Source organism: Solea senegalensis, unplaced genomic scaffold (assembly GCF_019176455.1).
Source record: "Solea senegalensis isolate Sse05_10M unplaced genomic scaffold, IFAPA_SoseM_1 scf7180000014217, whole genome shotgun sequence".
NCBI classification, from domain to species: domain Eukaryota; kingdom Metazoa; phylum Chordata; class Actinopteri; order Pleuronectiformes; family Soleidae; genus Solea; species Solea senegalensis.
The window spans coordinates 17,747-45,033 of record NW_025320995.1 but is presented as its reverse complement, the minus strand read 5'-3'; the positions used below and the strand labels follow the sequence as shown (position 1 = coordinate 45,033).

Here is a 27,287-nt window from a genome sequence, read left to right as displayed (position 1 = left end):
TTTTTCTGATTTTGGCAAGAAAACAGTTGGCCTTAGAAGATTCATCCTATTTTTTTCCCACCTTTCTTCTTGATGTTTTCTCTCTGCTGTGGCGGCATGTTCTAAAAATAATGAAGTGAATCATGAAGGAAAGAGAAGGAGGATATGTCTCCGAAGAAGAAGATACTATAAGATCAGCACGATGAGCATTGGTTTTCTGGACGTATGTCAGTGTGTAGCTCTGAATGCAAGTTTGCCACGGCAATGCATGGATAGCCTGTTAGAGGTTGTCCAAATTCTGTAGGTACTGTAATTAGTACATTTTTTGTTCAAGAACACATTCAGGAGGATGTGTGTGTGTGTAGGCTGGGAGGGAATAAATAATCTCATGTGCTGGATGTGAATTATGTGTTGGAGTTGACATTTACCAGGGAGATCGGTGGGAGTTCTGGTGCGATCTGAATCTTATTCACTGAATAACCAGGAACCTACACTATTTATTGACCCCCAAAAAAGTTTAAGTGTGTGTTGCTGCTGGCAGTCCTCCATCATCTGCTGCCATCGTGGTCGAAATCACTGGTGTTTCTGCCGCTGACTTTGATGCATATGTGCAACACAGGCACACTGTTACATATTTTATTAGCTCAGTCTGAGGATTTGATCCAGCGCTCTCTGGTTGTGTATGTTTGTGCTCCTGGTGGATGTCGCTGCATCACAAATTCCCTTTCGATGCAGAGACTTCCGTTCCAATGTGGAGGATCATCCATTTTTGCGCTGCACAATATAGCTGGGTGAAGAATAGACTATATCAGCATTTTTGCTTTTCTGACTCTTTTTGTTAAGCAACAGGCTTAGAGTCCATGGTGAGCAGTTCAAAATATTATATCCCCTGACTTTGTCACATCACAGGAAAATGTGTTACTAACCACCTGCCAAATTTGGCACAAACATATTCTGTACACACACGTTTGCACAGCATTCAAATGGCGTTTTTCCACTATATCGTACCGCCTCACCTCGGCTCGACTCAACGCAGTTTGGTTGGTTTTCCATGACGAGACAGTACCTCCTCAACGTGGGTGGAGTCATCACAGCTCCACGAATCTGCGGTGGCTTCGTTTTATACACGACACACACAATGTATAAAGCAGTTGTTTTCAGTAACTGAATCATTAGAATCAGTTCATTAAAAGAGTTGTTCAGCACATGACTGGAGCACAGACGCTAAATACACCAGGCTCCTCTGTTAAATGATGAGATTTTAGACATTTTGCTTGCTAAATGTTGGAGATTGTGTCTCTTCCTGTGGCGGCAATCTGACGACGCCACGCATAGTATAAGCTCAGCTCGCTTGAAACCTCGCCAGAGCAGGTACTAAAAAAAGTACCACGTACCAGGTACTGTCACTAATGGAAAAGCGAAATAACCGTACCGTGCTGTGGCGAGTCGAGTCAAGCTAGTGGAAACACGCCAAAAGTAAGGACCATCATAGATATAATGGATTCCCTAACCTTAACCATCACAACTAAATTCCAAACCCTTACCCTAATTGTAACTCAATTTCTTACACTAACCTTAAAACCAAACCTTAACCCTCAAAAAGCTGTTTTAAGGGGTTTCACACCATCACACACACATACAGGTATCAAACAACTTGTTCAACAAACATGTTGATGTTTGTTGAATCGTTAGCTGCAGCCCCAGTTGTGTTGCGATTCGGTTCACTCTTGAAAACAAGCTGTTTGTGTTACGATTGTGTGTGTGTGTGTGTGTGTGCAGCTCAAACAGTCCGTCTGTGACAGTCCGTGTGTGATGTCTCTCCACAGGATAATGCACTGGGCCAGGCGTATCGAGCAGGAGATTGACAGAGTCTTTCAACAAATCACAGGGGCTCAGCAGTTGAAAGGGGTGAGTGTGTAGCTTTCTTTTTATAGTACACTCAGGTCTTATTCATCACCGCGCTGCACAGGCTCCGTAAGAGAAGAGAAGCGCTGAGCTGACACATCAGCGTGCAAAACAGCCGTTAAATCTATGGAATTTATATCGGTTCATAGAGCAAGTGAATAGTTCTTGACTGATGGGTTGTTTCTTTTATAAAGTCTAATATTTTATGTTCAATATTGCTTTTGCTCTTTGTATCGTGTTTTCAGTAATTATTAGTTCACACTTATAATGTTAGACTCAAATGACTGTATGTTGCATGAATATTAATGAAGAGCTCACATAAGTCGTGTTATGTATTAATTTGTCGCTGTTGTCAGGTTCATGGCAAATGTTCACATCTGGTATATTTTTTATTATATTTCTTTTTACGTTACGTAAAATAAAGAAGTAATTTTTATGAAATTCAGAAACTAAATTTTTAATTTTTCACTCTTCAATCCACATAAAAGGAAGAAAATAGACCTTTTTGTTGGAGGTCATCCTTTGATTAAAACAGTTAAATCAACAGTCAGAAGAGTTGAGAAGTGTAGAGAAGTGTACAGAAAATGATTGAGTCTTATTTTGAGAAATAGGGGTATAGCTATAAAACATGTGACGCTTTCAAAATGTGAGGATTCAATGCTTGTTTTAACATTCAACCCTTAGTGCTCACGTGGCACTGACCTGTGCCGCAGGTGCACACTTGGTAAATTTGCCACGGGAATAATGCAGAACTCCTTATTCTCATCCTGGACATCCTGGGGGGATTTTTAATCTTCTTATACGTTGTTGAGTCAAAGTTAGGATTCATTTTAAATTGCACTTAAAAAACAAAACAAACAGGAGTAGCGATAATTGTGCAAAAGCCACAAAATACACCGTTTTTCCCAAGTGAACTGTGTTTATATAAAAACATATTTTTATTAGATTGCCTATAGGTTGTGTTGGAAAAAAAGGATATAAGAAACTCTATAGTGCACATTCTTATCGCCTCTGTAAGTATGTTTGAACATAGAAATGGGGAAAAAAAGCAGATTAAATCCTCTGTGTTCTAAGGGTTAAAAGCTAATAATTTACGGAAATATCACTTTGAGTTATTGGTAAATGTTACTGACAAATTAATTGTAATAAAAATGATCTTTTTTTTCTGCATAATTTTAAGTTAAAAAATATACTGAAAATTTGTCTTGGATTTTTTTCATACATTTTTTTGAATGCACAATCTAGTCTTTGGTTCACATGTAAACAAGATCCATTCTCAAATGAATCAGTAAATGATTTGAGTCGACCGTTATTTTTACGTCCCTGCTGGCAAAGCTGTGACAGTTGGCTGTAATTGACCTGAAAAAAGATCATCATAAAGATCATGTGTAGGAGACCAGAGAAGTCTGCTCTGGACGGATGTGTGGAGGCGTTCCCTCAGCTGAGAGCAGCGGCACGTGTCCCCTGTTTGTGTCACAGCAGAGCAGATGGTCAGCCTGCAGCCTGCAGCCTGTAATAATGCCTTGATGCGAGATTCACTTGTTCATTCAATCCTGATTAATCCGCGCATGATCCCGAAACACTCAAATTCTGTGGTTTTTATTAAGAAAATTGCTCGGTGCTGCCTGTAATCCAGTAAAATTCCTGGTCAAGGAAGTCAAACCTTTACCGTCAATTCCTCAACCAATTAAAAACCACATAATTACCACATTGTCTGGTGATCTCTGTCAGTGAAATGGCAAATGCCCCCGGTGAAAAACATATCAACTGTGTGATTGGAGAAGCTGTTTTTTCTTAAATTGCAAAGTAAACTCGTGCTTCAACTTACATCTGTTTGGGCAGCTGGAGATTCGTGGTACAAGATGGAGGTTTCTGAGTAAAAATACTGTCAGAGGCTTTTTCTTTTCTAAAGCTCCCAAAACCAAACCAGTTTTATTTCAAAGCAAATGAAACCCACCTCCTCAATGTTACATCACAATTAACCCTTAGTGCTCACATGGCAGGGATCTGTGCACCCATGGTAATTTGCTGTGGGAATAATACACAACTCCTTATATGGACATCCTGGGGGGGGTGTTTATAGTTCACATATTCAGACGTTTTTTTGAGTAAAAGTTCATTTTATATATTAAATTTTTAGTAGTGATATAAAGTACCAATAATTGTGCAGAAGTCACAAAATAGACCTTTGAACTGTGACGTATTTCCAGATTTCATAAATTCAGTCCGATTTTAAACATTTGGAGTACTTTTTGCTCATGTGTGTCTATATAGTTGGTGAAAATTAAACATTTTATTTCGTCAGACTGCCTAAGTTTTACTGAAAAAACGATATACGACACTTTATAGCCTCTGTATATACTGTATGTTTAAATATAGTGATGGAAAAAAGCAGCCAAAATGCTCGGTGTTCTAAGGGTTAAAGGGGCCGCAGCATTCTTATTGGCAGGATTGGACCTTCAGACGGGCCGGTTCTGGCCCACGGGCCGGTTCTGGCCCACGGGCCATACGTTTGACACCGCTCCACACACAACTATTCAGCAAAACACAGATTCCAGATTGCACGAGGAAACCCTACCCAGCATGTGGGAGAGAACCTACTAAGCACTATGTTAAAAACACAATGTAGACGTGGGCTACAATGGGGCTAAAAACAAAACAAAAAAAATAAAAATACCCAAAAATACTCACATAAATACATAAATAAGCTCAAAACGTCGTCTCGATGGCATTAACGTCAAAACGTAAGTATGCTTTTGGCCTTTTTTGATGACACGTTGCTCCCAGAGAGAGTTCACGTCAGTCATTTTGGTTTCCGATGGTTGTTGATGCTGAATGTGTTGCACACATGAGGCCGTTCACAGACAGCACACGGTTCACACAACAGCTCACCCATTACTGTGTCTTCCCCTCTGTGCGATGTGGGCTTTTAAAGCATCTGGCCACCGCACAAATGGAGGGTTGTCTACGAGTCGTGTTCATGGAGTCCATTTATAGGTTGAGGATGTGGTCACGTGGTGCTGGTCTGTCTGTGTGAAGGTTTTTTCCAAATCTGCTCCTCATCCAGGTCACTGCGTCCCCAGCTGTCCCTGTCTTCATCTCCTCTCTGATCTCTCTCTGATGTATCCTGTCACTCAAAGCGCACAGAATAACACACTGCAGCCTCTTCTTCTTGTCCCCTTGTAACCCTGGTCATGCTGAACCTCCTGAAGTGGCACTCACCAAAAGTAATTTACTGAAGGAAGACAGCATTGGTTATAGTCAGGTTTTAAAGCCTGCATGTTCTACTCTATGTGATCTGGTTTATATACAGTGCAGATGTGATATAAAGCTGCAGTATGCTGGCTTTGAACGTGCAGGAAACTTTATATGTTTAAATTTGCAAATTCCTTTACTACTAAAATATGCTGCATGGAAATATTTGTTATTTCTTCTGGGTTATAGAAATGTACGTAAATGCGTATTGCATTCACCTGAAATACTTTTTGAAAAGTGTCTTTTTTTCATATCATATATAAGTGTTTTCTTTCTTTCATTTTAATTTTTTCTAATTAGAGGACAATTCATGTGGTGATCTGTCAATGATAAAGTAAAAGAAGTAGGAGAAATCCAGCTTTCATTTGGTAAGAGATGGAATAAAGGAGTAAAAAACTCTGCTGAAAACATCTCTGAAGACAACAGACGCAGAGTGTGAGGAGATTACATTAAAGGAGCCAAACAGATTTGGATTGAACTCACAAACACAACAGCTGACTGTTCCCCTGCATCATTATTTAAAGTAAATTACCTTTTGTAAATTGTTCGTTTGTTTCAGTTTAACAAAATACACACACACATCAAACAGCATTTTACTGCCCATAAAAACATCAGGTGCATTGGTAATGGACATTACATTTTGTGCCAAGTCAGCCGAGACAATTAAAGTCAAGGTTACAAATGGTCAACGGAAAGACATTAGGTCAGCACAAAATAATGGACTTTACACAATGATCCTGCAGCCGTTGTTGCTCTCACACACGTTTTTTTCTTCCTAAATTGTCCATTCTGAAATTTCAGATCTACAACGAAGAGAGACGACGATTTAGTTTGGTGAAGAATCAGCCTCGGAAGATTGTGGAGAAGGTGGCCTCAGACATCGAGAAGCTTCTGGCTAAGAAGCGCAAAGCCCTGGATGTAAGTCTACGCTGTTTCTGTATTATTGTTATTATTATGGCAGCTCGTGGCCAAAAGGAAAGGAATTGGACTTGTAACTGGAGGATTGCTGGTTCAAATCCAGGCTATGGTGCCCTTGAGCAATGCACCAATCCCCCATTGCTGTACAAAGTACATTATAAGAAACAAAGTTTCTCTCATCTTCTAATGTTTCTGCATTTGTTTGCATATTTAGAGGTTAGCCAGTGAGGCAGAGCGGCTCCAGCGCGAGCATCTATGGCAGGATGGAATCAAGGTAAATCTGATCCGATCCATTACTCACACATTCTTGTTGTCGTGTGTTCGTTGTGATCTGTGTTCTAATCTTCCGTCTTTAATATTGTTGTGGTATGTTTTTATTTAATATAGTGAGCAGACAATTTAGGGTCCTGTTCTGTGTTTGTCAGTAAAAAGACCTGAGGTTCCTGACCCGGTCAGAACACGGGCCTTTCTTTGTGTTCTTTTGTTTGCATGTTCTCCACATGTGTGTGTGTGTGTGGGTTTTCTTCGGGTTCTCCAGTTTCCAAAAAACATTGCAGACACTCTGCATTACCGTAATTACACATCGGAAAAATTCCAACGCTTTCTGAAAGCTGAGAAGTTGCACTTCAAAGACAATATGGTTATTATGGTCATGTGACTGCGCTGTTGCAGGAAGTCGGCAAATCAGCGTCTTTGTCACCAGTGAAGAGAGAGTAGGAAACATGCATGAACATAGTTTCCATTTTTTTTGGCTTGTTTGTGGACATTGAGACAAAGACTAATGACAAAAAGAAATGTTATTTTGAATATATTTTATACTGTTCAAATTTAACACGCACAATCTGGTGTTCATGTACAACTGCATTGTTTTTTTTCAAAATAAAACCTTTTGTTTTTCTTCACAATTTTAACATGCAATATTGAACGTTATTCTGAAATGGACAAAAGCACTTAACTCACAGGGCATTTCCTGGTCCTTTTATGGTTAAAACAGGGTTATTTCTTCAGCACATGTCTTTTTATCTGTTAGTGCTTTGAAATTTTTATGCAACATCGTCATATATAATACAGACTGTATTATAGTAACTCATACTCAACAGCAATGTGAGTCATTTTTATAATAGATTTTAAAAGACTGCACTTTGGTTTTGCAAGCTCCATTTAAATTGTGAACACTTTACAACTTTATTGACCATTTTCTGAAGTGTTCAGATAGATTTTCTGTCCTCCAGTTACGTGTTTGTTTTCCATTCTTTCCGTGCAATGAAAAAAAAATGCATCTGAATTAGAGAGGGTAAAAAACACAGACCCAATGTCTTAATGTTTTCCACAGTTTGCAAGCTCATCTTCAAAACAATATTTACATATGTATAGAGAGGGCCGCCTATTATGACAGACTGGCTATAGAGTTTTGCAGTTGCCATGGTTACCTGGTGCACACAAAGATGAGCTTCTTTTCCATGGTGCCTTAAAAATGGATATTGAACATTCATTTTTTTAGCAAGATGAAGCATTGTGTGGTATGATGAAAAGCCCCCAGCGCTGCTACTAAAAAAGATATTTGACGGAGACCAAGGCCAAGACTTAATCAAGGAATAAACCATCACAGATTATGATATTAAATATGTGAAAGATATAAGAGGAGGAGGTCTTAAGAAGCTAACATACTCTGTGGAGAGCAGGGCAGCTGTCTGAATGTGTAAGTAACCACCAAAACAGACGGAAACTTGTCACGTGTAGTCGAATTGTCATATAGGCTCAACTGAACGCTAATCAGAACGCGACAACTCAGTCTAAAGAAGTATTCTGAAGTATTGTGAGTCGCTGCAAAAAGAACTGAGGGGTGAAAGACGAGCAGATGGCGATGCTCTGCTCAGTCCGTGCAAAGTGTCCACTGATTCATGATGTGAGCGTACTGAGGAGAGAACAAAAGCAAAACATTTGGTGGTTACAGCTTCGCAAATGGGTTGGATTTGCTGCTTTGCTGTTTAATTATCGCATGTGATCGCTCAGTCGACTCTTATTATATGAAAATGAACTTAGAATTTAAGGCTCCGGCGTAGGATTTCTGTCGCCAAATCACTGCGAGTGTTGCTATCCTCCCACTCCTCAGGTGAGCCTGCAGCCCTTATCTGAAAGATATGAAACTACAACTCTAGTTTCATATTCCATCAGTTCTCGTTCAACATTCATTTTGGTATCTCACAAGCTCGCTCATGTTTCATAGAACCAGAGTTCTAATGCCTTTACCTCAAAGTCTCCTTCATTTTTCATTTCATTTTGGTTTCTCACTTTCTCATGAGCAATTTGGATCATTCCTAATCAATCTATGATTTCTGCTGGCGTCTCACTTTACTTCCATAGCTGTCATGCTTCCACCTTCCCTCTGTCTGCCTGCCTGTCTGTCTGTCTGTCACCACAGACACAAAAACGAGACAACACAGAGAGAGTTTTGTAGAGCTGATAATCAGTATCGTGTGAACTAATTCGACTGGTTTGTATGCAACAGACATGAGTTTATATTTAAAAGTTACACACTACAGCTTTAACCTTTAGTGCTGCAGGTGCACCCATGGTAATGTGCTGTGGGAATAATACACAACTCCTTATATGGACATCCTGTGTGTGTGTGTGTGTTTATAGGTCACATATTCAGGGTTTAAAAATGCGCCTTTTTTATCTTCTTATGTGTTGTTTAGTCAAATTTATGATTCATTATGATTCACTTATATCACATTTTTAGTCGTGATACAAAGTAGCAACCTGCAGGTGCACCCATGGTAAATTGCCCGTGGGAATAAAACACAACTCCTTATATGGACATCCTCTGGGGGGGTGTGTTTATAAAAAATGCGTTTTATGTGTTGTTGAGTCAAAGTCATGATTCATTTGAGATCACATTTTTAGTCGTGATATAAAGTAGCAATAATTGTGCAGAAGTCACACAATAGACGTGTTTTTCTTTTCTTTTTGTTCACAAAAACGAGCCAAGTGAAATTTGAACTGTGACGTGTTTCCAAATTTCACAAATTCAATCCGATTTTAAACATTTTGAGTACTTTTTGCTCCGATGTGTTTATATAGTTGTATAGTTTATATAGTTTTCATCAGATTAACTAAGTTGTGCTGTAAATAAATGGTATAAGACACTCTGTGTCGCACATTCTTATAGCCTCTGTATATACTGTACATTTCAACACAGTAATGGAAGAAAGCAGCCTAAATGCTCCTAATTTATAACCTTATAACTATGCCACTTTCAAATATGGCTCATTTAGGTTCATACATTTTGTTAACATTATACTGACCATATAAGAATGTATTTAATGGTTACTAAAGACCAAACCCATCAGCACCTCCACTCTTTGAAAACGACAGAATAGGCTTTGTTGTACATTTGACTGGAGAACATTTTTTTTTCTAAAGTTTGAGCTGAGTCGATGTTCATTGTTGCAAAGCTACATCCATACAACAACACCTGAAGTGATTTTCTGTCCTCACAGTGTTTCACGGTTGTAATGTTTCCCCCCTCAGGAGCTAGACATGGCTTACTATGACTCCAAGGCTGAACTGGATTATGTGAGTCATTTTTCCACTATCCTCTCTATTCTCTACTACTCAGTAATACTTACCAAGGCTGTTCAACGCATTATTGTTGATGTCTTGTGTACTGTACATTTTAAAAGTGGTTAAAATGTATTTTGAAATGACAAAATGTGAATTGCTCTTGTCGTCGTAGTATTCCATGGATGGAGAAGGAGAGGTGGAGAATCCCTCCCATATCAAACTGGAGTTTGTTTACGATCCAAACTTCAAAAACAACGTCAACTATTCATACACGGCTGTTCAGATCCCCACAGATATTTATAAAGGAGGCAAGTGAATAATTCGTTCTTTAAATTTATTTTCCACTTGTAATAAACTCTGATTGTGCTGAACTTGATCTTTTCTTCTTCCCCTGTCAGCTCCGGTCATTCTGAATGAACTGAATTGGACGCAGGCGCTGGAGAAAGTCTTCATGGAGAACAGTCGCGAGGACCCGTCATTGCTGTGGCAGGCGTTTGGGAGCGCAACGGGAGTCACTCGCTACTATCCAGGTAGATTTTAGGCTATTAGAGGGTTTAAAAAGCTTCATTCTGGTTCAAGTCAAATTCACAAGGGAAACATTGTTTTTTTACTCTTACAGCGACACCGTGGAAAGCGCCAGATAAAATTGACCTGTATGACGTGAGGAGGAGGCCCTGGTACAGTGTGCTGCATTTTTCACCTGTGCAGTAGATGTAGAAGTTTGCAGTTTTCTAACCTCACTTTTCCTTTGTCACAGGTACATCCAGGGCGCATCATCCCCTAAAGATATGGTTATTCTCGTCGATGTGTAAGTAATGATTCAGAAATTTGGGTTGGGGCGTTGCCTTTGGATGATTAATTATCTTAAATAATTCAGCTTTTGAAATCTGTCTTGTATATTTGTCTCAGTTCAGTCAGACAACTGGGGTTTAAAATGGTTATTGCAGCAGGAAATCACATTTAACTGTGACGTCTTAGGCTCTGATCTCATCGCTCCCCACAGATTATATTACATGAGATACGAGGAGTCATAAGCAAATATCTTAAACCCTCTACTGGAGCCTGCAGACTCCAGGCAGGCAGACAACAGGCGGCAAATGGACTGACGGGCAGAGAGATGAGAGGAGTGATGTAGTTTAAATAGAATGCCAAATTGGTAGCGTGTGTTACAGTAAGATATGTGTGATATAGCGCTGAATTAGGCCTGTCACGAGTACGCGGTGCAGCTTTAAACTAGATCTCAGGCTTCACTACATGTTTTCCTTGCATCGGTTCCTCATTAAAAGGTGACCTTTATGCTGCAGTTGCACACAAATAAGCTGCAGCATCCTCCTTGTTGTCCGACTAGTCTGCAGGACTGGAGAGTGTGGTTGGCTAAAGTTGTATTAAAGTATGCACCTGGCACTGACTCTGCACCAAAATGAGCTGAAAATGCAGCTCGTGTGTCTAAAATCTAAAGGTTAAGTAAATGTGATTTAGACATATAAGATGATATAAAGATCAGATTAAAAAAAGTGATTTAAATTTTCTCATTAAACTCTTTGGAAGTGTATTTCCCAAAATGTCAAAGAACTTAAAGGTCCGGTGTGTAAACATTAGTGACATCTGATGGTGAGACTGCAGATTGTAACAAACAGAGGACGCCTCTGGAACTACGGTGGCCTTCGCAGACCAGAAAGGATTTTCTTCTCCTTAGTTTTTGCAGTGTTTTGTCTGTTCGGGCTGCTGTAGAACTACTAAAAGTACACTCATTCAATCTACTGAAACAAACAAAAAAAAGGTGATTATACACTTGAGTGTAGTATACATCTTTTCTGCAAATAAACTGTCCTAAATGTTTTAAACGTGATGGGGTTGTAGTTGAGGTCAGATAAAGGCTGAGTGCAGCAGCCTGTTGTTGTCACTGGATTGTTGCTGTTCATTGTGAGGATAAAGGGTCATTCACTGTCACTGTTTGCAAGGTTAATCCTGTTATTGTGGACAAAGACGAACACAAGCTTTTACAAATGAACCTGAGTGTGTCTGGGTCATCATCACACCTGCATCAAAGCAGTCGCCATGGCAACCATGTGTGTTCTCATAGTTTTTCTGTATTTATGTCTGTGTATGGTCGCTGAATGCTGAAAACTAATTATATGGTGTATGTATTGATATTTTTTTAATCTCATTGAGGGTGTCCTGGTTATAAACATTGGTGGAAAGAGTACTGAAATATTGTATTCAAATAAAAGTAACACTAGTTTGATAACATTTAAATTAAATTAAAAAAAGTAGCTTGTTTCAGATGTGTAGAGTAAAAGTTACTTAGTTACTTTTGTAACAAGGTTATTTCTTCTGTCGTGCAAGGGGACACAAATCTTATGTGAATTGTTTTTAATTAAAGGCAAAACTTTAAAAATTCAATTTTAGTATTTTTTTTTTTCACTAAAGGGCATCTTTTTTTTTCTCAATAATGGATGTGATTTAAAACGTAGTGAAGTACAGTACTTAAGTAAAAATAAATGTACAGATTTTAAAAATGACTCTAAAAAGTACAAGAACACACACACACAAAAAAAAAACTAAATTAAAGTCACACAAGTAAATGTAATTCATTATCTTCCACCTCTGGTTATTAAGTATTAATTGATAGGACATCCAGCTCATATTTACAATGTAGTGTTTGTCCAATCTTAAATACATTTACATAATTTTGCAGGTGATTGTGTTGTTGGTTCATTTCCTCACACGTCATCGTCTTCATTAGTGGGTTTAACTCAAAATAACAAGTTCCTGGTTTTTAGCAGCACTCTCTTCCTGTCATGTAAATGAGAAATGATGATGCATAGTTGTGCAGATCCTTGTAAAAAAATAGGAATAGCTCTGTGCACACACTTGCTTTCTCTCCCTTTGTGCAGTATGTGTTTGAGGACGTGATTGAGCTGATGCTCGTGTGTTTCCTCAGGAGCGGCAGTGTCAGTGGACTCACCCTAAAACTGATCAAAGCGTCAGTGGTGGAAATGCTGGACACTCTGTCTGACGATGATTACGTCAACGTGGCCAGGGTGAGAGCGTCGTACTCCTTGTCATGTTACATCCCTACTTTCTCCTCCTCTAAATCTGAGTCCCGCCTGTGTCTCTGCTGTGTTCCAGTTTAACGAGAAGGCCGAGGCGGTGGTTCCGTGCTTCAAACATCTCGTCCAGGCAAACGTGCGCAACAAAAAGATTTTCAAAGAGGCAGTGCAGCAGATGCAGGCCAAAGGCACCACCGACTACAAGTCTGGGTTTCATTTTGCATTCAACCAGCTGTTAAATGTAAGTGACATATTGATTCTGTCTGATCAAGACCGATCTGTTTCACTCTGTTCTACAAACCTTTCTTTCTGTTTTGTCCTCAGAAGACAAATGTCCCCAGGGCAAACTGCAATAAGATAATCATGCTGTTTACTGATGGAGGAGAGGACAGAGCTCAGGATGTCTTCATGCAGTACAACTGGCCAAACAAAACAGTTGGTTTTCCTCGGATTATTTCATCTCTCGGTATTTGAACATGAAGCACGGAAATGTCTTCATTTCACTTCTCTGTATTTTGTTTTTTTGCTGCCAAGGTTCGAGTGTTCACCTTTTCTGTGGGTCAGCACAACTATGATGTCACACCCTTACAGTGGATTGCATGCACCAATAAAGGTAAGTGACTTCTGCTCCAAATCTGTATTTATTGCCAAGTACATTTACACATACAAGGAATTTGACTTGGTGTGTTGGTGCATTTAAATAGAACACAAGTTCAAACTTTTTTCAGTAACGCAATAACAAAATATGTACATAAGTTGCAGTGGGTTAAAAGGAATTATAATGGTTTGTGTTAATATGATGCATAAATCTGCATTTGTTAACATTAATATAATGTAATGTAATGTAAATATAATTCAAAACTTTGAGCTGTTTATATCTGCTTCTCTGCTATTTTTTTAATCTAATTTTCAGGGTTAGGCTGAGGTTCATTGTTTTTCTGGTAATTGCAATAACTGTAGATCTCTGTTTAGAAAATAACGTCCTTAACTAGACATTAAGATTACTATGCAACTAAATAACCAACCAACAATGGTGGACATGTACACAGTTTACATATAAGTGCACAGTTTGCGTAGCGCTATAAAAGTGCAGAGTTGCAGGTATTTGTTTATTCAATTATGCAAATGAGAGTCCGGATTGTTCTCACATTCATATCTTGTCACAGATTCGACAATAGATTTTTCTTTTTCTTGACCCACACTTGCAGTATTACAGTTTTACATTTATTAAAGGAAGTCCGATCTTATTATTACATATGCATCGTTTCTAAGGAGCCGATCCCAATTAGTGATCAGCTGATCAAACATCTTGCCAGAAAAAGACAATGTTTGTGCTTCCTATCTGTGGGATTTTAATGGCTGAGTCACTGGTCTAGTAACATCGAGTAAAATCTGGATTATTTATGAGCACCACCCCTGTGTGTTTCTAATAGCATCACACTCTCTCTCCCTCTCTCTTTTCCTTTTTTTTTCCTCTTGCTTGCCAGGTTACTATTTTGAGATTCGCTCCATCTGTGCTATAAGGATTAACACCCAGGTGGGTTTGTCTAGTGTCTCTAACACAGCTGATCCCTGTTCATTGTCTCTGGTTCTTCTTGTGGAGTTCACCCTTGTGTTTAGAAGCATCTACGTTGACATGTTTCCTGCACAGCCTTTGTCCTCGTGGCCTGGTCACGTACTGTATGTCTCTCTCTTTTTTTTTCTCAGGAGTACCTCGATGTGTTGGGTCGCCCCATGGTTTTGGCCGGCAGCGATGCCAAGCAGGTTCAGTGGACTAATGTGTATCAGGATGCTCTGGTGAGACTTCATGACACATGTTTTCATAAATACTTCATCGTCTATTCTTGTTAGCCTCTATACAGACACACTGAAAAGCTTATAATGTGCATTATATGTGGTCTGTGTTGGTAATCTGCAGGGTCTTGGTATGGTTGTCACTGGGACATTGCCTGTATTCAACCTCACCATGGATGGAAACTCACAGGTAACACATTTTTTTTTGCTTTTTATGCATATGTTTATGCAATAAATGCACTATAGTATTGCAGAATATCAAATGGATATGCTTAAAGGAGCTCAGTATTTGAATGAAATGACTGATAGTCGTCATGTGTTGCAGCCATATACAACTCAATTTAGCATAAAGAAAAGAGACACACCTGCTTCATTTATGCTTTAAATACCGAAGATTATGACATGGAGATTATTTTACTGGACACCTGGCTAAGCTAAGACAAGATAGTGGTGATGTTTCCACTTTTTTTCACTGTTGTCTCACCAGAATCAGCTGATATTAGGGGTCATGGGAGTCGATGTTCATCTTGACGAGATAAAAAGACTGACGCCACGCTTCAATGTATGTACATCGCACACACGGCACTCTTACTCGCATGTTTTGCATTGGACAGAAGGGACTGATATGTTTTAACTGTTATCTTTGTGTCCTGAACAGCTTGGAGCAAATGGATACATATTTGCCATCGATCCAAACGGATACCTTCTTCTACATCCTAATCTCAAGCCAAAGGTGATTTACAGTTACAGGCAAAAAAGATTTTACACCTGTGGCAAGTTTTAAGAACAGATAATCTACAGCCGTTCATAATCTGCATGCTTTTTACCTGTGACATTTAAATGACATTCAATTTAAACAAATGTCCATTAGACTCCATTATATAGGTTAACTCCACGCGACTCTCTCTTGTCACCTGGTGACATTCCCACACTGCACACAGGAAATGACTCATGTTATATTAAGACAGATGGAGCTCACAGCAGCGTTACACGACGAACTTCTACTAAGATGGCTGCAGACAGGTTGGATAATGACTGAAAATCACCCATGAAATTATTTAAGAAGGAGGATAAATAAATACTTCTTGTCCCAGCACTGCCAGTGTATACACACAAATGTCTGATAGTAGGTTGACAGAGCCTGTGTGTAGTCTGAGGTCGCACCTTACATATTAATCTCACGTCATTTCTGTTTGCAAAGACCAAACAGAGGCAGAAATGTAACATGATCAACAAAAGTGACCAAAGTTACACACTGCAGCTTTAACACATCTGTAATGTAAATGTATTTTTTCTCTCAGCTCGTGAATCTCCCTGAACCTGTGACACTGGACTTCCTGGACGCAGAGGTGGACGACAGCAATAAAGAGGAGGTGAGCTCTTTGTACCAACACAACAAAGCTGCTGATTTCACTCATTTTCTGCTCTTTGCTGTTGTTTAAAGCTCATGTTCAAAGTTATTGCCAGGGAACAAAAATCATCTGCCTCAGGATAATCTGCCTGGTAGTCTGTGATGTCCTTTTGCGGTTCACTGGAGGCCCACTCAGCTTGATTTTTGGTCATGGTCATGTTTTATTATTATTATGCAATATTAACACTGTGTTTTCATGCCTTAGATTCGCAGACAGATGATTGATGGGAGACCAGGTGAAATGCTGGTCAAAACTCTGATCAAGTCCATTGATGAGGCAAGTGAAGCTTCATGTATTTCAACACTATTAATTGACAATCTCTGGCAACATGGCAGGCGCTTAATTCACATGCAAAAGGCTAATTCCAAGGTAACAAAGGTGATAATTCACCATCAATGTCAAGAGATCTTCCAAAATCCCACACACCGAACCATTCAGGCAAATGTGTTAATGCCCACTCCTTTTTTCTGACACATTAAAAATTTTAATCTATTTTATTAGGTAGTATGAGAACTCATCATCTCGTCCCCATTTTTCTTTCTATCACTCAACAATGAAAACACAACAGTATCAGAAAACACAAATAAATTCAACTTATTTGGCTGTAGCAGCTCCATTTGCACAAAAAGATAAATACGATTCATCACACACTACAAACGGATATACAGTATTACACGTAGCATAGACAGAGACAAATCCTTTCACAGTTTATTTAACCTTAAATTAAAAATTTCAAAAAAACTACAGTATTTAAAACCCAGTATTCCTGAACTGTTTACATCACATTAACTGCTATGAGTAATGAACAATCTTCTTTTGTGTAGCAATACATCGATGATGTGTACAGAGGTTACACATGGACTCCTATTAACGGCACAGATTACAGGTGAGTGGCCACGATGTTATGATCATAAAGAACTCTCTATAGAACACGCTACTGTATATGAGACCTTTCCTCTCTCTCTGTCGCCCCACTCATGTTTCTTCCTGTTGGATGCTGCCATCTGAAGTCTTGGTTTGGTATTACCCCCTTACAACGAGTACTACATCCAGGCAGACCTGAGTGATGTGATGCTGCAGCTCCAGTGTGAGTATGGGGCAGACAGAGAGCCTTTACTTCAAGTCTCTGTATTTGTAAGAGTATTTATGATGTAACCACGGAGAACATGGGTGTTTGGGTTATCTTATACAAACTTTTTTTTTGGCTTGAGTTCAATTCAGATAGATTGATTCTAGCTCGGTAGCAAGATAGATCTAAATCTTATACTTTATTAATCCGCTTAGGGAAATTATTTCTCTGCATTTGAACCATCCTAGAATTAGGAGCAGTGGGCTGCCACACTGAGTAGCACCCAGGGAGCAATGGGGATTGGGTACCTTGCTCAGGGGTACCCCAGCCCTTTTGACCTGGTGGGGACTTGAACTGGCAACCCTCCGGTTAAAAGCCAAGTTCCCTTTCCACTTGGGCACAGGCTGTTGGATGGATGGATGGATGGATGGATGGATGGATGGATGGATGGATGGATGGATGGATGGATGGATGGATGGATGGATGGATGGATGGATGGATGGATGGATGGATGGATGGATGGGAGGGATACAGAAATGGTGATTGTGCTGAGTAGAAACATATGCAAGGTTTTTCACTTTATTTGGTTATTGTTTCAAAGGAAATGTCTCACTAACAAAATCAATTCAAACAACAACAAAAAAAGCCACAATGTAAATATAATAAGGAATCACAAACGCAACTGTCATCATGTTGTTGGTTTCACCAAACAGTAGCTGTACATGAAAATCCAGTGCATTTCTTCAAAGTCTTCACAACAGAAGTAAAAGATTAGTTAGTTGAGAATCAAAAACACAACATGACCTGTTTTCACTGTGTCACAGACATGCAGTCGCTGCTGCCGAGCTCCTTTGAATCATCAGGACACGTGTTTCTGGCTCCAAGGTGACTTATCATTTTTCTTTTCTTCTCTTTTTCCTTCCACTCTTTATAAGTCTGTGAGTATAAGGACACGTTCATTATGTACTTATATACTTGTGTGTTTTCTCTGTGCAGGGAATACTGCAAGCGTCTGCACCTTTCTGACAACAACACTCAGTTTTTGCAGAACTTCCTTTCGCTCATGCTGGATATTTCTCCAGAATCTGATGAGTGTCAGTTACTGTACATTTGCTTTGACTGTTATTAGCAGAAGTTTATGTGTCTCTCTTCAGAAAACTTCAGAAAAGCCAATGAAATTATGCTTCTTTTTTTTTTTTAAATGTCAGGTGACAAAGGCCTAATCCACAACCTGATTCTGGATTCTCGGATTATTGGGCAGTTGGCCTCTCGTGTATGGAAGAACAAGGACTTGAATTCGTGAGTCAGCTTTTCAAAGTCTTTACACACCATCGCAACTATGGCAACTCAAAAAGAAAACATTCAAATCATCAATAATCTAATTCTCACAGGTACGGCTTCTTAGCCGTGTTTGCGTCTACAGATGGAGGAATAACACGGGTTTTCCCCAACCTGTGAGTGAGATTAATATATTCCTGAATATTCTCTTTTATATAGTAATATTTCTCCCTCATAAATTTTGGTGATTTTTTTGGTATTTTTTGTGTAGAGCTGCAGAATCATGGGAGGAAGATCCTGAACCCTTTAATTCAAATTACTATAGAAGGAGCCTGGACAACAGAGGTTACATGTTCAGACCTCCACTCAGATCCGGTGAGTATTATTTAACCAGATTATTAAATGAGACGACTACTACTAAAACTACTACTACTGAAGTGTATTCTTCACCTTTGGATAAATATGTGGAATAAAATAAGACTAATTCAGTGCCGTCCAACTAGGTTTTAAACATAGACTGTATATACACAATTACATAGTATTCTAGGTTCCTCCTCCTCCTGAAGCCAACCAGAAAAAAAAAGAACATAATAAAAGCCACTAGGGGGCGACTCCACTTGCTGCAAAAATAACTCAATTTAAATGGAAATGGGAAAAATCACTAAACATTGTCCTGAGGAGTTGATCTCATTCCAAGGTTTTAGGTCTTCTTCAATATCGCACAATGTTGATTTGGGGAATTATGTTCCTTTTTAGAGGAAATTAGACGATTAACTTTGGCACGACGAGTTCACCTGACTCTGATGAAGTCTGAGAACTGCCGTTTGTAAAACAAGCAAAATGTGCGTGTCCATGCTTTATGAAGGGAGTTCAGATTTCTATGAGGGACGTGACAACCTTGGTTTTAAAGCTTTTCAACCTCGTCTCACAGTCTTCATTAGCATTTGGAAAACACATACAGTTCATTATGTCAATGTTTACATTAACAGGAATACATCTAAGAGCAAATACTAAGTACTAATAAGTACTGTTGTATTTTTAAAGTATAAAGTATATAGAGATGTGATTGAAAGATAAAGTTAGTGGACCCTGTGTTGAGATTTTTTTTTCACACAAAAATATGCACGTTCCAATCTTTACCATTTATCTGTATCAGAATCAGAATCAGAATACTTTTATTATCCCGGATTGTTTTGTTATGTGACCTCTGTGATTGTTAAACATAAGTGTTTTTGTTTTTTTGTTCACAAACAGCCTTGGACGACCCTGTCGTTTCAGAAAACGGAACTGTTGGAATTCTGGTTAGTTCAGCGGTTGAGGTGAATTTAGGAGGAAAGATGCTCAAACCTGCAGGTAAAAAAAAAAACGACTTAAACCCCAACTTGATGTGGCGATATGAAAGCCAGCGTTATGGAAAATATAGTGTTCCAGATATCTCAGGTATACACCTGTTCTCTCACGCTCCTGTGCTTCTCTTCACTCAGTGGTCGGAGTGAAGCTGGACCTGGAAGCTTGGGTCGACAAGTTTAAGATCCTGGCCAGCAACGTGTCAGACAGTCGTCAGGGCTCGCACAAGGTTAGTACAACGCTCACTGTTTATACTCATAATCCTTTTTAATCATACATTTATCTAAACAAACGTAATGTCATTGTTTCATCATGCATTTTGTGTTACAGTGTGGACCATCCAGAAGTTGTGAGATGGACTGTGAAGTGAACACTGATGTAAGAACTTTATTATTTAACTAACAGACTGTAATTCACAGTAATTAACATAGTAATTCATAGTAATTAACAGTACACAACCTGTTTCTGCCACAGGTTTGATTCTTTTCAGAAGAAACACAAGCCACATGTCAAATGTCTGTATATGATTAACACAGGACATGTGTGTCCAAAGTCTGGCTCCCAAGCCATTTGTGGCACTTTGACGTGTTTCATGTGGCCCCCCGATTTCCTTCTTCAGCCACTGCAGACATTTGCTGCCCCCTTTCAAGTTTGCTTTCCTGTCCACTATCAAGACATAAATGCCCCAAAACTAACTTAAAAATAAAAAGATTATTCATCACCTGCCAACACGATTTATCAGAATGAAAAAAATCATAAAAGTCCAAGCTGTGTTTTCCGCGCTTGCCAGTTTTATGCAACTAAATGTAGGATTGCAGTGTTTGTTTTAAAGCCGAGTTACATAATCTTACATACAGTCCCTTTAAATGCTGATTAATACAAGCTTAAGAATCATTAACGGTCATTAACCCATGATATTAGATAAAGAATACAGAATTATTCATTATATAACAAGCCTTGTTTTGACAATAAATTTGAATATTCCGGGTTTATTTTCTAGTAAGATTCTGCAAACCTTTACACTGCCACTTTGTTTGATGATATATAAAATTACTGATCCAAGTGAGATACCTTGTGTTGTCTGTAGGACCTCCTCTGCTATCTCATTGATGACGGCGGGTTCCTCGTGATGTCAAATCAGAGGGATCACTGGAAAAAGGTATGTGTGCTCACCCTTAGCGTCAATTTAAATTTTCTTTTTTTATTTAATTTTATTAGCCAAATACGTTATCCCAAGGCACGATACATGGACAACATCATCGAGAGCAGAAAAACTTAACAGTTCACACAATGAGCAAGAACTAGGCATCAGTGGTGAGGAAGAAATCCCTGACAGAACCACACTCAAAGATGTGCGGCCATCTGCCTCGACCGGTTGGGGTGAAAGGAAAAATGGGAAGCAAAGGAGAGGGGAAGGGGAAGAAAAAAGAACAAGAGGGAAGTGAGGTAGAAATAGAAGTGAGAGACCAGGAGCAGAAATAGTTATACAAGTTATTCATTTAGACAAAGACAGTTCTGAATCATGTTTACAGAACTACAGTGTCATTTATATAAGAGGCAGCAGCAGCAGCAGAGATGGTTGATAAAGAATTATACTGATATCGACTTAATTATAGCATAATAATAATGGTGATGATATGATGTGAATGATAATAATAATAATGGCCTTGGAACTGGATCTGGATCCTGCAGCCTGCAAGATGAGGACACAGGGAGAGAGAGAGTGTACAGGAAGGAAAGAAAGACAAACTAAGGAGAGAAAGAACCCACAGTATTTCCCCATTGATCTCTCATTGGATCAATAACATGTTCAACTTGACTGAACTCCAAAGCCAGGAGTTAACTTTTTGTGTCCTCCCCTCCTGTGGGTGATAAAGCGGTAGAAAATGGATGGATGGATGGAAACTTTGTAATCCTAATACATCACATGATGAAGTTGTGCATGTGTATGTACAGTCAAAACGAGACTATTCCTTCTACACCAGAATATCTGCCATCAAATTGAACTCATCTTTGTGATTGGAGTAACATTTTCAAGTGTAAACAATTGTTTTGGTAACTTAAATGTAACCTTAAGCTTATCTTATCTTACTGCCACTACAAGATGTTGCTGTTTTCCTTCTTTCTCTCATTCTAAGTGTACACTTTATTCTCTCACTCCGTCACAGACTGGCCTTTTCTTCGGCGATGTTGACCCTTACCTTATGCACGCGCTCTACAACAACTCAATTTTCAACCGCCGTCAGTCTTTTCACTACCAGTCTGCGTGTGAACCTGTCAGCAGCAGCCACACTGGGGCGGCACATCGAGGCATCTTTGTGGTAAGAGACGACGACCTGCAGATTCTAGATATGAGGGCGCTTTTAATATTCAATTTCATCTCGATTTCTACTCTGTTCTCTTACTGCAGCCGTCCATCGCTGACGTCCTCAGCCTGGCCTGGTGGACGTCCACTGTGGCATGGTGAGACATGTTTACCATTTCCAATGCGTCGTGCCCTTTAAAACAATCCAAACTGTGTCTAGTCTCCTTCACATCTATTCTTGACTATTTTTAGCTCAGTGTTACAGGAGCCATGACATTTGTTTATCATTATTTATACTTTTTTTATTTAACAAGGTGCAATGTGAACACTTCTTTTCAGGTCTGCAGTCCAGCAGATATTGTATGGACTGGCCTTCAACAGCTGGCTCTACAAAGGTTACCACTTCACTTAATTTGTTTGTGTGTGGAAATGTCTACTTTACTTTGAGTTATTCATAGTGTAATCAGCATTTTATTTGCACATTGGTGTTGTTGTTACGCTTTAGATTCTATGACTTGGCCTCAGTAAGAAGACTTAAAAGGATAATTCAGGTTTCTTGTGTGTTGGCATCAGGAACCAGCCTGGAAATGTCTGTCAAACTGTAAAAGTAAAAGCAACAAACATATTCTTAAAGTATTGTAAACTTAAGCAGGCATTGATTTGATGAGGTGAGCCTTTTGTTAAGAGGCTGAAATCATTTTTTTGGCTGGTTGACAGACATGGCACACAGGCAAAAATTGATAATACCTCATACAAGCACACTTCTGAAAACCTGAACTATCTTTTCAAACAATAAACTGGGTCTTTTTGTACCAGTTAACAGTCGGCCTTACCAATTAATTTGGATTTTATCAAAATTGCAATATTTCTTAAAGCCAAAATGTGTGTCACATTATCATTTTAGATAAAATATTGTTCTACAGACTGACGTAAACATCTTTGTTTCTCACAAATCTGCACAAAAATCACGTAGTCATAATTTTAAATATCTTATTCAAATGAAAATGGGAATAATTTTGTGAAAATGGGAATCATTTTGTGAAAATGAGCGTTCCCTCTGATAATTCCAGTCAAAACAATATAATAATGAGTGGAATATAATAATGTGTATTAAAAAATCCTTCAGCCCTAGTCAACAGCAACTTTTAGATGAATGTAAATATCTGATGTGGATGAAAATGAAACTATTTCTGCAACTATCTTTCAAATACCACATAAAATGCTAATTTTATGCACACGTTTGTCTTTTAGATGACGTCCTCGTTGACGGGTTCGAGGCGAAACAAAGCAGCTGTGTGACCATCCAAAGTCAGTTCTATTTCACAAACACCACCAACTCTTACAATGTGCTGCAGGACTGTGGAAACTGCTCACGGTGAGTTTTTCCAGCAACAACATGTTTGCACTTTTAAACCTGTGCTGTATCCGCTTCATATCCACCATTCCTTTTTTCTTTTACAGGCTGTTCCACGCCAAGCGAATAGAAAACACCAACCTGCTGTTTGTTGTCGCTGAGACGCTGCCCTGTAGCTCCTGTGAGATAGAGAGGTTGACTCAGGTCAGGACAGAGTGTATCCTTCCCAGTTCTCACGTGCTCACTGAGGCTTTTATCTGTGCTTGATGTTCAGATATAATTACCACCTTAACTACAAACAAACAGTTCAGGAGGAGAATCCATGTGAAGTGCTGAGCAACGCACGCTATCGCAAAGGCCCGACCTCCTGCTTTGATTACAGTGCCTTAGTAAGTAGCTACACTGACATAAAGTTCATTTCATATGCGAGAAAAATCAACTAGTTCACATTCACACACCACGGGGGGTTTTTAAACTTTAGAACACAGAGCATTTCAGCTGTTTTTTTCAAATACTATGTTTAAACATGCAGTATATACAGAGGCTAAAAGAATATAGAGTGTCTTTTATCCTTTTTTTAGCTCAACCTGGGCAATCTCATGACATTTTTTGCATTTTCATCGGATTGAATTTGTGAAATTTGGAAATATGTCAAGTTCACTTGGGTCATTTTTATGACCAATAAGTAAATAAAATGGTCTATTTTGTGACTTCTGCACAATTGTTGCTACTTTATATCACTCAGGCTGAGGCACAAATTCAGTATAGAAAGTTTAGGTTTATTAAGTATTAATCGTCAACACATTTTTGACTGAATAATCCGTTTTTTTTATAACAAAACAAGTTCTCTGATTTTTCAGCTGCCTACATTTGACTGTTTTCTTTGCTCCATCTGTCAAAGAAATTATTAAAACTGAATAATTTGTGTTCTGGACAAAACAAAGACATTTGAGAAAAAATTTCCAGATTTGGACCAAGGGATGACTCGATTAACTGACTAAATACACAACAGTTTAATTGATTATGAAAAGCAGAAGTGCAAACTGCCACGAGAATTTTCATAAAGTAAAAGTGATTTGTCGTTTTCTGTGCACTCATTGTTTGCCCTCTTTGCAGGAGAACACGTCAGAGTGTGGACGAGGTCACTCCCTGCAGTCGTCCATAGGAGTCCTTCTCTTCATTGAGCTTCTCCTGCCTCTCTTTCATCTCTGACACGTGCCAACGCCCAGCCATGTTTCATCTCTTTGGGTTGAGGCTCAGATCTACTGAAGGTTACAAAAAAAACATTTTCAACTGCAAAGACCACAGACCACTTTGTGCGAGGAGTGAAAAAACTGGATCGGCTCTTAGTGTTTAGTGCTTTTTTTTTTGTTGTTGTTTTTGCCTTATTGCTTATGCATTTGTTCATGTTTGAGGGCTCGAGTGCACAACAAGAGAAATAGAACGTGTTGAATGTACACACTACATAAACTAGACACAGGTACAATAGTAGTATTTGATACATAATGAAGTTCTGTTTTCAAAAATAATTAATTTATCATGCTCTATAGCCACACAATAAGTATTAACAATCAATGTATTATCATTTGAACATATTATTGGCATACGGTTCAAGTCTTATCTTAGGTATTCTGTGCAAAAAAATAGTTGGAGAAAGAAGAAACATGCACTTATAAAAACATTAAACATTAATAAATAAAATACAATAAGCTAAACTGCAACACTGCACATAAATACAGTACATGGATTAAATAAATACAACTCTGAGCACAGTTTTTATTGAGTGAAAACAGCTAAATAGCACAACTTTGATCAAACATTAGTCGTTGATTAACATTCAATTTAGAGCGGTGTTGAATAACTCAGAATCTACTGTGTTTTATATGAATCTTATCAGTATGGATTCAGAGTTTCCATCATTCCAGTCATTCTGTGAAAACAGTTTAAATGTTTTTAATGCATGTCCGTGTAAATAAATAGGCTTTTCATGGTTCAAGCTCCCAGCTGTACTTTTGCTAAAATGCTGCTTATTGAAACTTTTGCTTCTTCTTGTTGGCTTTTTAACTAAATTACGTGAACTTCTGCTGCTGCACTTACAGCAGCTCTGGGACAAGTAGATCTGGGCCTTAACCTCTCATTCACTTCAGTGTCTTTTCAATACACTCCTTTGCCAACAAACACACCTTCAGTTCACCTATGAATTGCATCTCGAGTATCTTGAATCTTTAAAATCCATTAGACGTCTTCACAGGAAGTCATTTTTTTGCTTTAGAGCACTTTGACATGAGAGAAGCCAGACGTGTCAGAACTCCGACATAACACGCACACATATCAGTGGCGAAGCAGACGTGCGGTTTCATTGTGATCCGAGTCGAGGGTGGATTTGTTGAGATGCTTCCACGGATGTGATCTTTAAGTGCTTCCAGAAGTTCTTAAAAGATGTGAAAACGAAGACCAAAATCATCATCAACACCGGTGTTTTTTAAAGTAAAATAGTCAAATATAAGCGCATATTCACTTGACTTTAAACATTCTATCAGAATCAAATGAAGAGGAGTTTACATGTAGTGTTTTTCTGTGTAGTGTAACGGCACAAAATGTGCAGATGTCTGGGTTTTTGTTTTGCTTCCCCTGATTTTGTCCAGTTTGGATCGATTGCACTTCTGTACGCTTCTGTCTGGGGAATGTAGTAGCTAACCAAACAGCTTTTAATGTGATCAGTATATTTAGTGTGTTATGCTTATTTCAATGCTCTGTTAGAGATATTTCTTCACGTCTTGTTGAAATCTTGATGATTCTCTGTGGCAGAATAGTTTTTAGGTTTGATTGTGTGGTTCCCTCGTCATGACAAGGATTTCTGATTTAACCTTTAACACAGACAGTTTAGTCGTGATGAGATGAGAAGAAGGGCATCAGAAGCCACAGATGCATCATTCAAGACAACTTAAAGTCAAATATGATTTTAATGTAGGTAGACTACACTTTTAACTTCTTTTCAGTCTGGTTTATGGGGGCAATCAGTGTGATAAAATCCAAAAATCTGTTTCCCACAGTGATTTATCAGCCTCTGACTGTGGTGTTTGAGTTGGTGAAGTGATTTTTACTAAAGCTTTTTTGACAAAATATTTGTAAAGCTCCTGTTTTCCCCTGTCTGCTCTGGTGTTTCACCCTGCAGTGCCTTTGTTGCACTCATTTTTGGATGGCTGGAACATTAAGGATCTTAGCTGTGTGATGTCCGTCCTGCATGCCACGCGAAAGAGACTTGACTCTCCAGGAGTTGCATTGGTTCATCTCTTAAAATGAACATCTTGTTCTGTGAATACTACAAAAAAGATGCTCTTCACTTACTTACGGTATGAAACACTATTTAAAGAGCACAAACAGATGTGTGTGTGTGTGTGGAGCAGCTGGCCTCCCCTCCCGTCTTCTTGCGGACAGAACAAACCCTGCTGTCCTTCTGCTACGTGTTGTTGTTTATCTGCACACTGTGGTTCAGCCTCGATCAAAGCACTGTCCATTTTCATCTGCTGTATATCCATGTATGTGGGGAAGAGTATTAGTGCCACATGTAAAAAAAAAGAAAAGAAAACAGCATGAATTCTGAGATTAAAGACAGAATTATTGTGAGAAGAAAGTCAGAATTCTGAGAAAAAAGTCAGAATTCGAGAAAAAAGTCAGAATTTGAGAAAAAAGTCAGTATTCTGCGATTAAAGACAGAATTCTGAGATTAAAGTCAAAATTCTGAGGAAAAAGTCAGAGATAAAAATCTTTATTATGAGAAAGTCAGAATTCTGAGATTAAAGTCAAAATTCTGAGGAAAAAGTCAGAGATAAAAGTCAGAATTCTGAGATTAAAGTTTGAATTCTGACTTAATCTCAGAATTCATGCTCTTTTTTTTCATTTATTTTTATTTTTTTTACATGTGGTACTAATACTCTTCTGTAAGTCTGTTGGAAACATGTAGTTGTTGTTTTTTCATTCCGACTGACAAAGCGAGTGAATGTGTGTGTACAGTAAATCCTACTGTTGTGCACCGCCGCTGTTCCCAAGC

The 27,287-nt window shown here is 38.7% G+C and overlaps 1 protein-coding gene across 1 annotated transcript in view; it reads left to right on the top strand.

Moving 5' to 3' along the window:
- The window catches only part of LOC122760953 (voltage-dependent calcium channel subunit alpha-2/delta-2-like), a 37,808-nt gene extending 10,983 nt beyond the window's left edge, over positions 1–26,825 (top strand). The window contains exons 2-38 of the mRNA XM_044016154.1: positions 1,806–1,887; positions 5,941–6,057; positions 6,272–6,331; positions 9,592–9,636; positions 9,797–9,932; positions 10,023–10,154; positions 10,244–10,301; positions 10,382–10,432; positions 12,569–12,668; positions 12,757–12,918; positions 13,002–13,112; positions 13,212–13,290; positions 14,165–14,214; positions 14,385–14,474; positions 14,596–14,661; positions 14,959–15,033; positions 15,130–15,204; positions 15,773–15,844; positions 16,088–16,159; positions 16,708–16,769; positions 16,894–16,970; positions 17,777–17,837; positions 17,949–18,046; positions 18,161–18,251; positions 18,344–18,406; positions 18,502–18,605; positions 19,485–19,583; positions 19,715–19,806; positions 19,908–19,955; positions 20,665–20,736; positions 21,746–21,898; positions 21,988–22,040; positions 22,222–22,277; positions 23,134–23,257; positions 23,344–23,453; positions 23,543–23,625; positions 24,353–26,825. Coding sequence (XP_043872089.1) covers positions 1,810–1,887; positions 5,941–6,057; positions 6,272–6,331; positions 9,592–9,636; positions 9,797–9,932; positions 10,023–10,154; positions 10,244–10,301; positions 10,382–10,432; positions 12,569–12,668; positions 12,757–12,918; positions 13,002–13,112; positions 13,212–13,290; positions 14,165–14,214; positions 14,385–14,474; positions 14,596–14,661; positions 14,959–15,033; positions 15,130–15,204; positions 15,773–15,844; positions 16,088–16,159; positions 16,708–16,769; positions 16,894–16,970; positions 17,777–17,837; positions 17,949–18,046; positions 18,161–18,251; positions 18,344–18,406; positions 18,502–18,605; positions 19,485–19,583; positions 19,715–19,806; positions 19,908–19,955; positions 20,665–20,736; positions 21,746–21,898; positions 21,988–22,040; positions 22,222–22,277; positions 23,134–23,257; positions 23,344–23,453; positions 23,543–23,625; positions 24,353–24,448 — 3,171 coding nt within the window. The 5' untranslated portion in view covers positions 1,806–1,809 and the 3' untranslated portion in view covers positions 24,449–26,825. The remainder of the gene's footprint in view (positions 1–1,805; positions 1,888–5,940; positions 6,058–6,271; positions 6,332–9,591; positions 9,637–9,796; positions 9,933–10,022; positions 10,155–10,243; positions 10,302–10,381; positions 10,433–12,568; positions 12,669–12,756; positions 12,919–13,001; positions 13,113–13,211; positions 13,291–14,164; positions 14,215–14,384; positions 14,475–14,595; positions 14,662–14,958; positions 15,034–15,129; positions 15,205–15,772; positions 15,845–16,087; positions 16,160–16,707; positions 16,770–16,893; positions 16,971–17,776; positions 17,838–17,948; positions 18,047–18,160; positions 18,252–18,343; positions 18,407–18,501; positions 18,606–19,484; positions 19,584–19,714; positions 19,807–19,907; positions 19,956–20,664; positions 20,737–21,745; positions 21,899–21,987; positions 22,041–22,221; positions 22,278–23,133; positions 23,258–23,343; positions 23,454–23,542; positions 23,626–24,352) is intronic.
- The last annotated feature ends 462 nt before the right edge of the window (positions 26,826–27,287 follow it).